Here is a 17,373-nt window from a genome sequence, read left to right as displayed (position 1 = left end):
TGTATATAGCTTTCCCAGCCATCCACCAGAGGGGTTCCATCATCTGGGGATGCTAAGCTTTGAGAGGCTGAGTGGCCATCTGAGGTCACGCTACCTGCAGGCCCTGATAGCTTGCATTTGTTTTCTCCTGTTAGCCAGAGCCCAAGGGGGTATAGTCAGCACTTGTCATATGGCCCTGTTCATGACAACCAATAGATGGGCTTACATTGTAACCTGAGGGACTTGGGGAGACTGGAGGAGTCCCTGGATCTGAGAGCTCTGAGATGAGGAGCTGGTCACAGATGTGTCTGTGGAGCTAGCCACCTTCACTGGATAGAGAGAAATTCACTCAAACTCGCATTCTGAAAAGAACGGAGGGGGCACTCTCAGCCAGCTCTAGCGCCGCGTTGCTCTGACTTTGGCCAAGGGCGTTCATTACTCTGATCACTGGTTTCCATCCCCACAGGGTCACCCAAAGCCCTAGGGCTTTACCTGCCCGGCTCCGAGGACCCTTCTAAAGTTTCTGGGTGGTAGTTTCTGTAGTTTTCTCTGCTGCAGATGAGGAAACTGAGGCCCAGAGAGGTGAAGTGACTTCCCAGGGTGGGTCCTGGAAGCAGTTGCAGAGCCAGGACTTGAACCTGTATCTGTTCGCTTCAACCCTATGGTCCTCCCCCAGCACAGCTGCAGCAGCTGAGCACCAAGACAGGTCCCCTATAAAGGTGCCTTTCTAGATAACAGCAGAGATAACACCCACACTGACCGGGCTTGCAGACCCTCCCTGGCCCTACAGGTTCTAGAGGAGAGACCTTCTGGGACTCTCTTAGTATATCTCTCTGCCCTGTGTACTCCTGCTAGGGCCCCCACCTTTCCCCTCCCCATGCAGGCCCCTTTCCTGAATCCTGCAGGCTGCAGGTAGAGGTGCCCAACTACCACATTATCCTCCAAATCTCAAATCCTGTCTCCTTGAACCCTCAGTTTCCTCATACGTCAACAGACCAAATGGGACCATGGGTTCAAGTCCCACACACAATGTGGAGCACCTAGTCTGTGCCCTGCTCAGGGAGTTACCAACACCTTTGTCAGGTCCCTGTGCCACCTGCTCCCAGCACAGCCACGAGCTTCCTTAACGGCCACTCATATATAAGGAAAAATTTGCTGTCATCTGCATGAGTGTTTTTGAGTATGGCCTGAAACAGCAGGAGAAGCAGAAAACAGAGCTTGACACCTTCAATGAATGTGTCCAAGAGGCCATCTGGGAAAACCAAGAGCAGGGCAGACACAAGATCACAAAGTTCGAGGAGAAGTACTTGCTGGTAGGCTCTGAGGTCCACCCTGCCTCCTGCTTTAGAGTGATGACCCTGGTGCCCAGTGTGGAGGGATTGCAACCCAGTATTGTACTTTGATGACCCCTGAGGCCCATGGTCAACATCCCCATTGGTCAGGGATCACTTTGCTAAGTGTAAGAGCCAAGGTGGGGGCAGTGCCTATGGCTCAGTCATATACCGAGGGTGGAGGGTTCAAACCTGGCCCTGGCCAAATTGTAACAAAAAAAATAGCCGGGTGTTATGGTGGGCACCTGTAGTCCCAGCTAGTTGGGAGGCTGAGGCAAGAGAATCACCTAAGCCCAGGAGCTGGAGGTTGTGACGCCACAGCACTCTACTGATGGCCATAAAGTAAGACTCTGTCTCTACAAAAAAAAAAAAAAAAGGAGCCAAGGTGGACCCAGTGCCGCCACCCATAGACCCACGGCTGCACAATCAAGGGCTGTGTTTTGGGCCTATGGGTCTTCACATAAAACAGCCCTGGGATTCAAGATCATCCCTCCACCCTCTTATCATCATCATCACTATTAGTAATGGTATTAGTATGACCATACTCATGATGATAATAACAACTACCACTTTTCTTGTGGTCATTCATTCGTTTAACAGACATTTTCTGAACCCTACTCTGTGCCCAGCCCTGGGAAGCTGGGGCCATGCCAGACATGGTTGCTGCTCAGTCCCTCCCCCACTCAGCACTAACCTGGAGAAAAGCCCAGGGGGTCTCAGGGGTGTCTTCACACCTGCTAAGGAGGAGCATAGCGATGACAGAGGCTTATAGGACGAACAAGAGTTGACCAGGGAGGAAAGAACATAGGAACACCCCAGGAATTCAGGACCCAGCCTAACCAGGCTACTGGGTCTAGCCCAAGCAAATGCCATCAGAAAGGGTACTGGTCTTTGTACTTGATGGGAATTGTTTATTTTAGTTAGAAATCTTTTTTTTTTGAGGCAGGGTTTCACTGTGTTCCCCGGACTAGAGTGCAGTGGTGCCGTGCCATAATAGCTAACTGCAACCTTACACTCCTGGGCTCAAGCAATCTTTGTGCTTCAACCTCTCAGTTAGCTGGGACTACAGGCATGTGGCATCATTCCTGTCTAAATTTTTCTTTTCTATCTTTTTTCTTTTTTAGAGAGGAGAGTCTTGCTCACTCTTGCTCAGGTTGGTCTCAAACTCCTAGGTTTAAGCAACTCTCCTGCCTCGGTCTCCTAGAGTGCTGGGACTACAGTTGTGAGCCACTGCCTAGTGTTACCTTTAAAGACAGGATTCTCAACCTGTTTTAAATCACAGATCTTTGTGAAACACTAAGAAGAGCTTTGGATCTTCTCTCTCCTCAAAACTATTCACACACACCAGGTTTGCTTATACACAGGGGCTTCAAGGCACCCAGAAAACTACTCCTGGAGCGCAGATGTAACCCAGCTGGTGATTAGCCCTCCCCACTCCCCAGGCTCATTCTTATCTCAGCCTCATATAACAGAACCTCCCATTCCGTGGGATTTAATTCTCAGGACTCTCCTTATTATGTATAGGGAGGGGTGTTCATGCAGAGACACACTTAGTGTGTGTGTGTTTTATTTGGCTTGAGAAGGTTTTAAAAACTTTTCAACACTTGTGGCAGGCGCCTGTAGTCCCAGCTACTCGGGAGGCTGAGGCGAGAGAATTGCTTAAGCCCAGTAGTTGGAGGTTGCTGTGAGCTGTGATGCCACAGCTCTTTACCGAGGGCCATAAAGTGAGACTCTGTCTCTACAAAAAAAAAAACAAAAAAAAAACTTTTCAACACTTTGCAGAAACTGGCAGATTTCAAAGAAAAATTTTGCAGAACATTTTCACAGAACATTTTGCAGACCCTGGCAGATTTCATGGAAAAATTGTGGTTGCTAGCCTCTGTGGAGGCAGTTGACATCAGTGCCTGAGTAGCCAGTTGTCTACTCTGGACAGGCCACGTCTCCAGTCCCTCAGTCACTTTCCAGCCTCTTCCTACCTGACATTTCTTTCTTTTTTTTTTTTTTCCTTTTTTTGAGACAGAGTCTCACTATGTTACCCTTGGTAGAGTGTTGCGACGTCATAGCTCACAGCAACCTGAAACTCCAAGGTTCAAGTGATTCTCAGGTCTCAGCCTCCTGAGTAGCTAATTCCTCCAGCCCCCTGTGTGTGTGTGCATGCAGGTGTGATCTAAGTGTCTACAGGGAGATACACCACCCCCAGCCCCCTGTGTGTGTGTGCACAGGTGTGATCAAAGTGTCTACAGGGAGACACAGCCTCCCCCCAGCCCCCTGCGTGTGTGTGTGTGTGTGCAGGTGTGATCAAAGTATCTACAGGGAGACACAGCCTCGCTCCAGCCCCTGCATGTGTGTGTGTAAACAGGTGTGATCAAAGTGTCTACAGGGAGACACAGCCTCCCCCCAACCCCCTGCGTGTGTGTGTGTGTGCAGGTGTGATCAAAGTGTCTACAGGGAGACACAGCCTCCCCCCAACCCCCTGCGTGTGTGTGTGTGTGCAGGTGTGATCAAAGTGTCTACAGGGAGACACAGCCTCCCCCCAGCCCCCTGCGTGTGTGTGTGTGTGCAGGTGTGATCAAAGTGTCTACAGGGAGACACAGCCTCCCCCCAGCCCCCTGCGTGTGTGTGTGTGTGCAGGTGTGATCAAAGTGTCTACAGGGAGACACAGCCTCGCTCCAGCCCCTGCATGTGTGTGTGTGTGTGAACAGGTGTGATCAAAGTGTCTACAGGGAGACACACCCTCTCCCCAGCCCCCTGCGTGTGTGTGTGTGCAGGTGTGATCAAAGTGTCTATAGGGAGACACAGCCTCGCTCCAGCCCCTGCATGTGTGTGTGTGAACAGGTGTGATCAAAGTGTCTACAGGGAGACACAGCCTCTCCCCAGCCCCCTGCGTGTGTGTGTGTGCAGGTGTGATCAAAGTATCTACGGGGAGACACAGCCTCCCCCCAGCCCCTTGCGTGTGTGTGTGTGCAGGCGTGATCAAAGTGTCTACAGGGAGACACAGCCTCCCCCAGCCCCCTGCGTGTGTGTGTGTGTGTGTGCAGGTGTGAACAAAGTGTCTACAGGGAGACACAGCCTTGCTCCAGCCCCCTGCATGTGTGTGTGTGTGTGAACAGATATGATCAAAGTGTCTACAGGGAGACACAGCCTCCCCCCAGCCCCTTGCGTGTGTGCACGCAGGTGTGATCAAACTGTCTACAGGGAGACACAGCCTCCCCCCAGACCTCTGCGTGTGTGTGTGCAGGTGTGATCAAAGCGTTGCATGCACTGTTCTACACTGTGTCATCTATGCATCTTAGAGAATCTGCCAAAATGAAAGAGTTTCTTTATATTTTTTATGGCTATAAAATACCTCATTTCATGGATGAGCCATAATTATTAATATTTAGCCAGTCCCTACTTATAGACAATTAACTTTTTCCCAACCTTTTGCTCTTTCAGTGTTGCAGTGAATATGTAGGTGCAAGTTTGACCTGTGGGGTAACGTCCTACAAGTGGAACTGTGTATTTGCACTTTTATCACGCAAGGGTACCCCATGAGCTTATATTTCCATGGACTTGTCAGGCCAGTGTCATAAGCCTTCTCATGTCATAAGCCAGCCTAGTGTACCTTGGGTGTGAGTTTAATCTCTCAGCATGTGTTTTACAATGATTTGTATTTCCTACTTTGTGAACTATTTGTTCTTATATTTTGCCCTTACTCATTTTTCTATTTGATGTTTTGTCTCTCACTCTCTGTATATGTTTCTTTTTAAAAATTGTTAATTTGTAGGAGCTCTTTATAGGTGGAGATACCCTATGTCAGCAAAAATGAATTGCAAATATTTTCCCCAGTTTGTTATTTATCTTGCAATTTTGTCTTTGGTGCTTTTGCCATTCAGAATCTTAGATTTTTTTTTTTTTAGACAGGGTCTTACTGTATCACCCAGGTAGTCTGCCTCACCCTCCCAAGTAGCGCATGCCACCACACCCAGCTTAAGTTTTTTGAAGTAGTCGAATTTATCAATCTTTTCCTCTTGTACTTGGGAAAGACTTCTCCACTCTGAGATTATTTATTAAAAATACCCATGTTTTCTTCTAGCACTTTTATGGTTTTATTTTTTACATTTGAATCTTCACTCCATCAGGAATTTATTTTTACTTATGGCTTGAGGTAGGGATGAGCCTTTTTTTTCTACAGATCAGGTAGTCATTATTATACTTATCACTCACCCCACTCAATCATACCATTACTCCATCCTCCTTTATGATAAACACCAAGTGTCAACATGAACAAGTTGATGTTGCACTGGTGTTGTTTGTGATCCAGGCCCTTTTCTAGTGAACAGTCAGTGCTCGGTGCTGTGCTTGGACTCCAGGCTTCTCTCTGGCCAGTAAGCGCCTCTCACTCCGCATGGCTCCACTTCTGTTTGCCACTGGCTGCCACATGCTCACAGGTGCTCTGTGTGGGTTCAACTGACTTCCTCAAAGGCTGGAACTGTTTTTCCTTTCCAGTGTATCTCCTAACTTATGCCTGTTTTAAGCCTTTTATAGAAAGCTCCATTAATCTAGTCTCCACTGTGTGCCAGGCACATCATATACCTGGCCTCTAAGCCCCAGGACTTGGTGAGGCACAGATTCTTCTCCCCACTTACTGTGATAAAACCAAAGCCTAGAGAACACAGTGCCTCTCTCTAGGTCACACTGCTATTAAGTGACCCAGACAGGATTCAAATCCAGGTCTACCTGACTCTGAAGTTGTAGGGCAAGTAAAATTTCTCCTTTACCCTATTAGGGCCTCCAAGTAAGACCAGGAATTAAACTGACGTAAGATAGGCTAACAGGAGAAAAACATACAAACTTTGCTTAGTAATTTTTTACCAATTTTTATTATATGTGTAGGAGCACTCACAAGAAAAGTAACAACCCAAAGAAACAGTTAGGGCTAAAAACTTATATACTAGGTTGGACAAAGAGTAGTAAGTTGTAAAAACAGGTAAAAAACAAAGGGATTGGGCTAGAGTAATTACTTGTGGAGTAACCAGGCAGTGACTAGGAAGACAAGGGTTAGTTGAACAAGGTTTGTACAAATTTCTCTCGGTGGCAACTCCCCATCTCTGGTGATAAGAATATCTCCCCTCTTCCTAGCACAGGAAGGGCACCTTTTACATGGCAGTTTCATCTTCTGCTTTCAGGAAGAAAAGGGAGGTCAGAGTGCCCTCTTTGCATGTGCTGTTTTAAAGTGTCTTTAACTCAAAATAATCAACGTTCCACAGCAGCATGTGTTGGGACTCCTTCCACCCTGCCCAGCAGCCTCTAATAAAAACTGGAGCTAACAGGAAGGGATTGATTACTTACGAATGCTCTAAGAGCTGCATATGTCCCCTCATCTGTGTCACGAAGTATGGGCCATTACCGTTCCCACTTTACAGACAAGGAGACATAGGCAGGGAGAGGGTGGCAAGACAAGCTCAGAGAGCTGGCAGATGGAAAAACTGAGACTTGCCCGCTCCAGAGTCCAAGTTCTTACCTATATAACTAAATTGCCTTCTGCCATCAAGTATTAATAACTATACTTAGTAGGTGATTCCTAAGACACAGACTTTTGTTTCCAGAGTTTAAATACCATTCGAGAAGAGTCTGAGATGCCCAACATTGAGAAGAAGATCATGGAGTGTGGCGAGGACATCACGGAGCTGTTCAATGTGCTCATGACGCTGGAGATGCAGCTGGTGGAGCAGCTGGAGGTGAGGCGGGGCCTGGGGCAGCTGGAAGCCAGGCAGAGCCTGGGGTGCAGGTGTAAACGGCAGCGGCAGCGAGCAGGGCCTTCACGGTGCTCCTCTGTTGGAAAGGTCCTGAGCCATGCAGCGTGTCAGGCTGAAGCTTTCTTGCTCATCAGTCCTTGCTGTTTTTAATACATTTTAATAATTTAGATCAGAAATGATCATTGTGGAGAATGAGATGTAAGCTTATCACTCTGGAATGTTTGCCCCACCCGGGAAGAGAGCAGAGCTTCAGCAAGGAAAAGTTTTTGATTAGGCCCAAGGAACTGTTTGGGTCCTTGGAAGAAAAAGTGGAGTGTCTCTCAGGGACCAACAAAGGTTCCCCAGCATTGCAGCCTGTAGTTGCCACCTCCTAGGCAATGCAAGGAGCCTGCAGCTCAGCACTAAGTAGTGGGAATGAAAAGCACTGCTGTAGCAGATTCATTAGGGACCAGAGTGACTTGTGTGTCCACAGGCTCAGACTGGGATTCTGAAATGGTGTGATGAATTGAAGCTCATCGGCTGCCGCTGTGGCTGGGCCAAGAGATAGCAACTAATCAATTCCTCACATGTCAACTGACACCTCAGACATGAGATAGATTTCCCTGTCACATCACATGGCAGATACTGTCCCCATGGGGAATGTGCAAGTGCTGGCAGTGGGAGATTGCTTTTAAGTATCCAAACATTTCCTGGGACCCACCCCACACACTGTCCTACTTGTGTCCTACCCGCGCCCAAATGCTGCAAGGGCAGTCATGCTTTTCAATGACTGTATTTTTTTTTCCACCATAACAGCACTTACATACATTTGAAATCTGCACAGCATGCTCGGCCTGCAGACAGCCCTCAGGCTCCTGCAGATCCCCTACACCCTCCCCCACCCCCAGCCTTGTAGCCCCTGGGTCTTCAGCAGATTGAGGGAGGAAGCTCCCAGAGTAGTAGGCCTCACAGTGCATCTTCCATTGTTCCCCAATCAACACTCAGTCCCATTTAGGCCTTAGGTGTCTTGCTAAACCCCAGGAAACAGCAGCTAATGGTGAGTGGCCTAGGGTAACAACTGGCTCTTATGAAGGCCTTCTGTCTGCCAGGTGTCTGGCAAAGCATTTTTTATGAATTAACTTATTTAACCCCACCATTGCTCTGTGAGATAGGTACTATGTAGAAAACCCATTCCACAAATGAAGAGGTTGAGACCCAGAGAGGTAAGCTTTCTCACAGTTAAACACAGTGGTGGAGCTGGGATACCAGCTAATCTGGTTCTTGATAAGTCACTCCACTGTTACCTGGGGGTGATGGATGAATGCCATGGAGAAGCCCAAAGGAAGAGGGTTGCCTGGGTGTGTGCTGGGGAGGGGAAGTGAGGGAGTAAGACCAGGACAAGTGTTCCTGGAAGAAGGGCCAGCACAGGCAAAGTCCAGTGAATGCGTTAAACACTCACACAGCAAGTGAGTAAATATGCTTGGACAGCAACAGAGCTCTAGAGAGAGAGCTCTCAATCATCTTCCCAGGAAGGTCAAGATGGGTGAAGGTCTGTGATTAGAGGAGCCCACTAAGTTCTAAGGAGTGCCTTTTGCTCTGGAGCTGGGAGACTAAATATGCATGTTAACTGTTTTATTATTTCCAGGAGGCTATAAACTTGTTTGAAAGAAACATTATGGACTTGGTGGGACTCTTTGTGGAAAACGTCCAAGGCCTATATCCTTTCTCTAATGACTTCCCCATGGGGAAGGTGCCACAAGGTCCCTGGGTATGTCCTGGTCTCTAAAGGAGCGAAGGGAGAGGCAGGTATATTTTGTTAAAAGCAGAGAAGAGTGGGCGGCACCTGTGGCTCAAGGAGTAGGGCACCAGCCCCACAAACTGGAGGTGGTGGGTTCAAACCTGACCCTGGCCAAAAACTGCAAAAAAAAAAAAGCAGAGAAGAGTAAAGCATTTTTGAAAACTAAGCAGAATACAAATAAATGGGGTCCCCTTCTGGATGGCCACCTACAGAGACCCCCCCCATGCCATTAGTAGCCTAAATACATTGACAGAGAAAGTAAAAATTAGGCACTCTATAATCGTACTTTTTTTTTTTTTTTGTAGAGACAGAGTCTCACTGTACTGCCCTCGGGTAGAGTGCCGTGGCGTCACACGGCTCACAGCGACCTCTAACTCTTGGGCTTACGCGATTCTCTTGCCTCAGCCTCCCAAGTAGCTGGGACTACAGGCGCCCGCCACAACGCCCGGCTATTTTTTTGTTGCAGTTTGGCTAGGGCTGGGTTTGAACCCGCCACCCTCGGCATATGGGGCCGGCGCCCTACTCACTGAGCCACAGGAGCCGCCCAATCGTACTTTTTTTTAAACCAGAAATAACTCCACCCTGTTTGACTTACAAAAAGATGTATACCTCCACGAAAATGATATTTAAATGTGTCCTAGGATCCAATTTAGTGGAAATCCCCACTTTTAAAATTAGGAAACTGTAAAACCTCCAGTTTTTCATCAAGGAAAAAGCTCACCTTCAAAGGATGCAGATTTGGCAACCTCTTAGCATGTTCAAAAAGAATGTTCCATGGAGTCAAAGGGGTTTCCCTTCCCTCAGAACAATGATGGTCTTGTTATGATGATCTGGATGCCCAAAGGGACAGCTGTGTGGGTGGCCCCCACTGTTTGCAGTGGAGTTCTGGCTTGTTGTTCTTACATGGGTCAAATTCATGGGGGAGAGGATGCCCCAGAATGACCACCTGCCCCTGTGCTGCAGACATATGCACACTGAGGATAAGGCAATGTCCATATGCAGACATTGACAATTATTTATAATGAGCTGGTCAGGTTAAATGTTAGGGTTTGGAGCCAACATTTGGAGCATGACCAACCCTTCTGCCACCTGAACTCAGAGCCCTATCACATGGGAGGCAAATTCCTGTGCCCCACCCCAGAAATAACTGTCTGGTCCTGCCTTCCTGGGACTCAAAGTCCAGCAGGGAGACAAATTATGGTGTAACAAGTGGTACTGAAGGTACAGGTTGAACAACAGTTAACCCCCCGGGGGTGAGGGGAGGGCTGGAGTATCAAGAGCCTTTCTCAGGGAAGGTCCACTATGTGAGGAACTGAGGTGTGGTCACCAGGCCTGGGCAATTGTGAGTCCTCAGTGAGAGGAACTTAGCATCAAGTGTGGGGATGGCATTCCAGGCAGAGGAGACAGCCTGTGCAAAGGCCCCAAAGACTGGCCATAGAAGTCCAGTTCCGGGAGGAGGCCTTTAGGCCAAGTTAGAGAACGTGAGGCTTCCCACAGTTTTATGCAAGGGGGTGATGGGCTCCCATTACATCTCCAAGCTTGTGGCAACTGCTGTGGGGAACAAGGGTGAGAGTGCTGAGGGCAGCGGGCAGCCCACTGCAGTGTCCAGTTGGGGAGGCCACAGGATGGAGAGAAGTGGATGATAAAGGAGCACTGAGGGGAGCCAGGTGGCGAGGGTCCACAATGACCTGGTGTAGAGGCAGGCATGGGGAACCTGGGGTTTAGTGCATGTGTGTGGACAGCTGTGATGGTGATGATGCCACCGGGCACCTCGGAGTTCGCCGTCAGCCCTTAAAGTCTGTTCTCATGTAGCTGAAACAGCCCGGGCCCTCAGAGTGCTTGTCAGCCAGAGGCCTTAGCCCACGGGCTGGGGACAGGCTGGCCTGCTCCGCCTCTGGCTTTTGCTTAACTCATGGCTGCACAATAGCTCAGTGCCGGGACCTAGAGAACCACCACCATGAAAAGCTCCTGGAGATCTCCATCAACACTCTGGAGAAGATTGTCAAAGGGGAGCTAGACGAGGAACTTCCTGATGACGTGCGCGCAGTGAGTGGGGCAGGCAGGGTGTGGTGGGTGGTGCTGGGTGGGGCCGGGTGGGGCTGGCAGTGCTAGGTGGTTTGGGCTGGGCAGACAGGCAGGCTCAGCCAGCAGGACCTGGCAGGGCACAAGGCGTGCAGATCCCTGACAGATGTGGTCCAGGCCCACACCATAGCGCCTAAATAATTGAAAACCTCCTGGAGCTTCAGTTTCCTCATATGCAAAAGAGGAGAGTAACCAGCTTTGCAGAGTTATTGTCACATGCAATAGGCTAACATATAAAGCCCTTGGCCTGGCGCTCAGTGGGGCCCAACCTAAGAGGAGCTCATGGTAATTAGGTGGTTTCAACTTTCCAACAGGCTGGTTTCCAAACGTTCAATTCTGTGAGGATTTCTGGCACTTTCTAAGAAAGACAGTTTCAAATAGGTCTGAGATACCCCCCAGGTTTTTTAAACTTTAGAGTCTCTATGGAGCACTGTTTCTGATCCAGCATGGCCACCCATTTCCACCAGCACATCCAGTGATGAATGGTTGCAGTGCCAGTGGGTCTAGCCTAGGTCACCTAGCACTGTCCCTAGGGTCAGCACACTTGAAGGCTATCTAGGTCTTCCACGTTGGGGTCCAGCAGCAGTATGTGCATATTGCCAGGAAGAAGTGCAGGTGCAAAGGGCCCAGTCTGGACACTTTCTACCAGGGCTGGGGTTTATGCAGCGTTCCTCCCACTGCCACTTTCTCAGCTCCTCTCCACCCCCATGCTACCATCAAGGCCAGCCACTGCAGTCCTTTTCCTGGACCATCCACCTCCACCTCTATGCTGTTCTCATACAAGCTGTCCTCCACGGCAAAGCCAGAGGGATCTTTGGAAACCCAAACCACATCATTTCATGTTCACATAACACCCTCTAATGGCTTCTCATGACTCAAGTAATCTCTTCCCCATAGTGTACCAGACCTCAAACCTGGGCCTGCCCAGCCCTGCTGGCTCCTGATGCTCAGCACCAGCCTCTGAGTGTTCCCTGGGGTCCAGCTTGCTCCATCTGGCACATGTGCTCTTCCCTCAGGTCCCCATGTGCTTCACTTGTCCTTGTCATTCAGATCTCAGCTCAAATATCAGCAAGCAGCTCCTGGGAGAGGCCTTCCCTCATCACCTTCCTGAAAAACCATTGTCTATCACATACCCCATATCAGGTCAGAGTCTCATCACATCTTAAAGTACCTGGCTTATGTTGATTTGTTCGTGTGACTATTCACACTACATATAAGCTCATGAGGGAAACAGGAATAGTCACCACCATGTACCTCCCCAGTGTCAGCAATAGTATACAGTGTACAGTGGGGACACCAGGAGTTCTCTGTGGATGAAGTGTGAGAGTGTGCATCCACAAAGCCTCTACTTGGTCAGCTACTTGGCTGTGTCCTGCAGACACAGAGGACCAGTTGTCCCTGACTCTCCCAGTCTCTGTCCTGGGGCCAAGACAGACACCCAACACAGCAGCATGGTGGCAGGGCCACTGTGATGCAGCCTTTCCTCCCTGAGCTGGGGCTAACTGCTGTTGACTAGATACAGGAAAATGCCACCTTTCCCAAGCCGAGAAAGGCTCCTCTGTGAACGAGCCCACTCAGGAATTTCCCGGACAGATCATATTGGTGGGTAGAGTCCCCTCATGACACAGCACCCAGGCCTGTGACACCCAGCAGACATAGGACTGAAACATGCTCACTCCCTAATGACTGGGACAAAGAAAAAGATGTGTCCCTGAGGCCCCTGGCATAAAAGCAGGCTGGGATGGAGCTTTCAGTGGCCAGGCCACCCTCCTGCCTGGTGCCATCTAACACCCATTCCTATGACTCCAGGAACACTCAGCACCTGCTGACCAGGCTGGCTGGTGATGAGAGTTCCTGTCACTGAGGGCTTACCATTGCCCAGGCCTGGTGACTACACATGATCTCATTTACTTCACCAAGGGACCCTGCAAAGATGACAACACTGGGTAAGACTGGGGCTTAGAGAAGTCAGACTCTGACTTCTCTGGATTCAGACTCTACTGACAGACACCAAGTCTAGGCCACTGCTGCAGAGCCCACGTTGCTCCTCATTGTAGACTGATGCGGTGAGCATTCTGGGTATGCTCACAGCCCCAGGCACTAGGCGATGGGGCTCTGTCTCTGAGCTAACAGGCTGGACTTGCTGGGAGGATCAGTGTGGCGCTCCCCCTTTAAGGCCTCATAGGGGACAGCCAGAAAAACCCAGTGAAGCCCCTTCCCTCGGTAAGTCCGTTGCAGCCACTGTCCCTTGCAATTGCAGCAAGATCACTAAGACCTTATACTCTTGCCTGTCTCTTTACATTTAAGAAAAAAGGGGGTTCTATTGTTCTCAGGAGAAAATATGCTCTTACCTTCAGAAGTAATACTAACAAATAGCTGAGCTGACATTGACTAGGCCCCCCTGAGGCCCCTCTGAGAAGCACAGGATATAAATCTGTTCTTTGAATCTTCACATAAATGTGAAGGATGTACTGTTATGCTTCTCTTTTACAGATGAGGCACAGAGATTAAGGTAATCTGCCCAAGGTAAACCACCACTAAATGGTAGGTTTGTGATTTGAATGCAGCCCGTTTGACTCAAAGCCCTTGACAAAATGTCTACTGAGCCTTTAGCAAGATGAGGGTATTCAGAGGAGGGGCTAGGGCCTTGGGTGAAAAAAATCTGTCTTCTGTTACCTAATTATTCCTGAGCATATCCTAAGTCACACTGATGAGGTTCTGAAACCTCTCTTTTTCAGTTGAGTTACTGTTACCAGCTCATGCCATACTTAGGGCAAATCTGTCCTATGTCTGCATTTCAAGTCCTTCCAGTTTTGAGAGGAAATTCAGAACGCACATGCTGAGGCGAGAGCCTCACATGCTGAGGCGAGAGCCGGTGGGCAGTGAGGGAGGAGGGCCTCTGAGTGCTGGTGGCAGCCATGGCTGCCTGTTTAGAAGGTGGCAGTGAGGTCACACATGCTGCCTGGGGGGGTGTCCAGCTGCGAAGGCAGCTGGACACCCCCCCAGTGCTCTGGCCTAGCCCATGAGGACTTGTGATGGCCTGACCTAGCCAGCAGTCCATGGGCAGCTGTGATGAGATTCCAGCTGGCACCAGGGGCCTCCCCTTGGCACAAGACTGAGTTGTTCCTTTGTATGTGGCAGAGGGCACACAGACATCTCACAGTGCCGTGGTCCTGGGGCGGGACTTTCTCAAAAGTGCCCTTCTCAAAAGTCACTTTAAAAGAAATGTGTCTTCACAACTTTGAGGACCTAAGAACAGGGTGTGATAGCTCAGGGAGCCAGGAGCGGCTACTGCTTCTCATACTCTGTATGCAGCCCCTGCCTCTACCTTGGTGCTTTCAACCTGCAAAACTGGAGGGAGATCCAGAATATTCTACCCATAAATTCTATTTACTTATTCTAAGAGGGGAAATTGAAGGAGCAGCCACTCTAGGCCACCTGAAGTCCAGAAATAACTTGCAACTTCCATTTTTAATTAATTTCTTTAAACTGGATTCCTTTTGTTTATATTTTACAAATGCCACCCAGTTTTCCCGAACCAATTCTAATCCTGTACATGTCTAAACATACTTCAGATTCTGCCATCGTCATCCTCCAAAGCTGTTTTCTATATATTCAAACTCTGAAAGGGATGATTACTCTGCCTGGCTTAAGCTATCAGCCATGACCCACTTTTTAGAATGGTGTGATTATAGCCATTTCTAAAGTAACCAGGACGCCCACACTCTCCTCAGCACAGGCTCACGGAAAGCCAGCTTTGCACATCTGTGAACTGTTCCAGAGCCTGGCCTGGGAACATGCATGCATAGGGAAATAACTTATTAATAGTAACTTCTTGTCAGGTCTTCCATGTGACTGTACTAATTGTCCCCCAGGCCTCCTTTTTCCCACATGAGCTAACCTGGCTTTTCCCACATGGGATCCTGTGGAAAACCAGTGTCCCACAAAACATTAACAAGCATTACTCTGAGAAGTATGTGGACAAGTAAGTTAGAAAATCAAGAGAAACAAGTTTTTTTTTTTGCAGTTCTTCGCCGGGGCTGTGTTTGAACCCACCACCTTTGACATATGGGGCTGGTGCCCTACCCGTTTGAGCCACAGGCGCCACCCAAGAGAGACAAGTTTAAAAGGTTTATTTTCCACAGGATGTGGCAGCACCTCCAGAATACTCTGTGTGCCCTGTCAATCTTCAAGTGCCCTGACTTTCCCAAACGTATGTGACCAAAAGAACAATATTCTTTTTCAGCAGATATATTAAGATCTCAAGATTCCACAGAATATATTTTGGAGACCATTAAGTTTACTACTAATAGAAAAGAAAAAAAAGTTTACATTCCACTTGCAGTCTTCTCTATAATACAGAGAATTCAGGCCCTTTGTTGTCCTTGAAAATTACAAAGTCCCTCTGCTTCAAGGTGGAAGCAGCTGCTTACCAAGTGCTTCAGTGGCCTCCTCTGCTCTGGGAATGATTCCACTCAATTTTCAATGATTCAAGGCATACAACCGCCACAGTGTCAACAGCCAGAACAGACAAGCCTATTAGAGGGTGGTGGTTTTCAACAGTTTTTTACAAGGTAGCAAATAAGATCAGGAACAGAAGAAGGCAGGAGACCCCAAATGGAATCCAAGGTTTTGGTTTTTGAGACAGTCTCACTCTTTTACCCTGGGTAGAGTGCCATGGCATCTAAGGTCACAGCAACTTCAAACTCTTGGGCTGGAGTGATCCTCCTGCCTTAGCATCCTGAGTAGCTGGGACTACAGGCACCCCCCATTACACCTGGCTAGTTTTTCTCTTTTTAGTAGAGATAGGGTCTTACTCTTACTCTGGCTGGTCTCAAACTCCTGAGCTCAAGCTATCCCCCAGCCTCAGCCTTCCAGAGTGTTAGGATTTCAGGTGTGAGCCACAGCACCTGACCTGCTGTGCGATAGAGAGACATCGGTGTGGTGAACACCATTGGTCTGCAGGGCTCACTGGTCCTCAGAGCAGCTTCCAGACCCTTGGCCAGCCCTACATGTCAACCCTGCTGGTGGAGGTTTGGGGCAGTCAGACTTGAGCAGCTGACAGAAGCATTTTGAGAACAGGTGTCCTGAGTGAAGTCACCCTGGACAGCCTTCTGCCTTCTAGAGGAAACATGCTCCCAATGAGGACTGCAAGGAGCCTGGTTGTCCCTTTCCCTACATCTACCAGCGTTTGGGTTGGGGAGGCAGTTGTCACCTGAAGACAAGCTGATGTAGAGACACTAGGAGAAAGTGGGTTTCCACTGGGCATGGCAGGCACAACCAGGGGGCGCCCCTGCGCTCCTTTTCTATTCAGCTCTGACTTTTGTGCCCAGGGTGTAGACATGCACAATCCCATTTGATCCTTTTCACTCACCAGCTTTTTGTGGACAAAGATACAATTATTAATGCTGTTGGGGCATCACATGATATCCACTTACTGAAGATTGACAATCGAGAAGATGAGCTGGTGACTAGGATCAACTCTTGGTGTACACGGTTGGTAGACAAGGTCAGTAATCTAACCCATTCTGGTAGGTTGTCCCAGGGTTTCCCGCTACCATCCTGGGAGAAGGTGGAAAGCTTCCCTGGGTAGTGTACAGTACTTTCAATAAGGAATGAACAAATAAAATTAATGATTGTAATATTCCACCCTGAAGACTTAATGTTGCCCAGAGATTACAAAACCCACAATGCTTCATCATTTCTCTAACTCCTACCTCAAATATATCGAGATCAGCAGAACCCAGGTAGGCTCTGCAGTGAGAGAACACACAGATCTCAAAGAACTATTTTCCTGGCTTGGCGCCTGTAGTGCAGTGGTTACAGCACCAGCCACATACACTGAGGGTGGAGGGTTGGAACCCAGCCCACGACAGCTAAACAACAATGGCAACTGCAACAACAAAAAATAGCCAGGCGTTGTGGCGGGCGCCTGTAGTCCCAGCTACTTGGGAGACTGAGGCAGGAGAATTGCTTAAGCCCAAGAGTTTGAGGTTGCTGTGAGCTGTGATGCCACAGCACACTACCCAGGGTGACATAGTAACTCTGTCTCAAAAAAAAAAAAAAAAAACAGAACTATTTTCCTTTCCTTCAACCTGGACTTGGTGGAAGATACTAAGCAGACATCTGATTTAAAGATGGTGGTCTTTGGTCTCACCCCTCAGATTCACAGGGATGAGACCACAAGGAACCGCAAGCGAGTGAAGGAGATCAGTCAGTACATCGACCACACGCAGAGCGAACTAGACAACCTGGAATGTGGTGACATCCTGGACTAGGTGCTACAGCCACGGGGTCCCTTTCAAAACACAGCACCAGCCCCAACCTGGAGGAGAAAGTGTGTATGCACCAACAGCCTCAGGAGACAATTACTGGGAATTTTTCAACCTATAATTCTCCTAACACATTTCTTCCCCTACCCTTGGAAAAACTTCCAAATGTAGAGAAAAATAAAGGACCCATGTTA

The 17,373-nt window shown here is 48.8% G+C and overlaps 1 protein-coding gene across 1 annotated transcript in view; it reads left to right on the top strand.

Moving 5' to 3' along the window:
• DRC3 (dynein regulatory complex subunit 3) overlaps positions 1 to 17,373 on the top strand; it is a 34,088-nt gene extending 16,715 nt beyond the window's left edge. Inside the window, exons 9-14 of the mRNA XM_053568008.1 lie at positions 1,118 to 1,292; positions 6,899 to 7,030; positions 8,673 to 8,743; positions 10,748 to 10,871; positions 16,285 to 16,416; positions 17,072 to 17,373. Of these exons, the coding sequence (XP_053423983.1) occupies positions 1,118 to 1,292; positions 6,899 to 7,030; positions 8,673 to 8,743; positions 10,748 to 10,871; positions 16,285 to 16,416; positions 17,072 to 17,185 (748 nt within the window). The 3' untranslated portion in view covers positions 17,186 to 17,373. The remainder of the gene's footprint in view (positions 1 to 1,117; positions 1,293 to 6,898; positions 7,031 to 8,672; positions 8,744 to 10,747; positions 10,872 to 16,284; positions 16,417 to 17,071) is intronic.

Source organism: Nycticebus coucang, chromosome 18 (assembly GCF_027406575.1).
Source record: "Nycticebus coucang isolate mNycCou1 chromosome 18, mNycCou1.pri, whole genome shotgun sequence".
NCBI lineage: Eukaryota > Metazoa > Chordata > Mammalia > Primates > Lorisidae > Nycticebus > Nycticebus coucang.
This window is presented reverse-complemented; position numbering and strand designations above follow the sequence as displayed.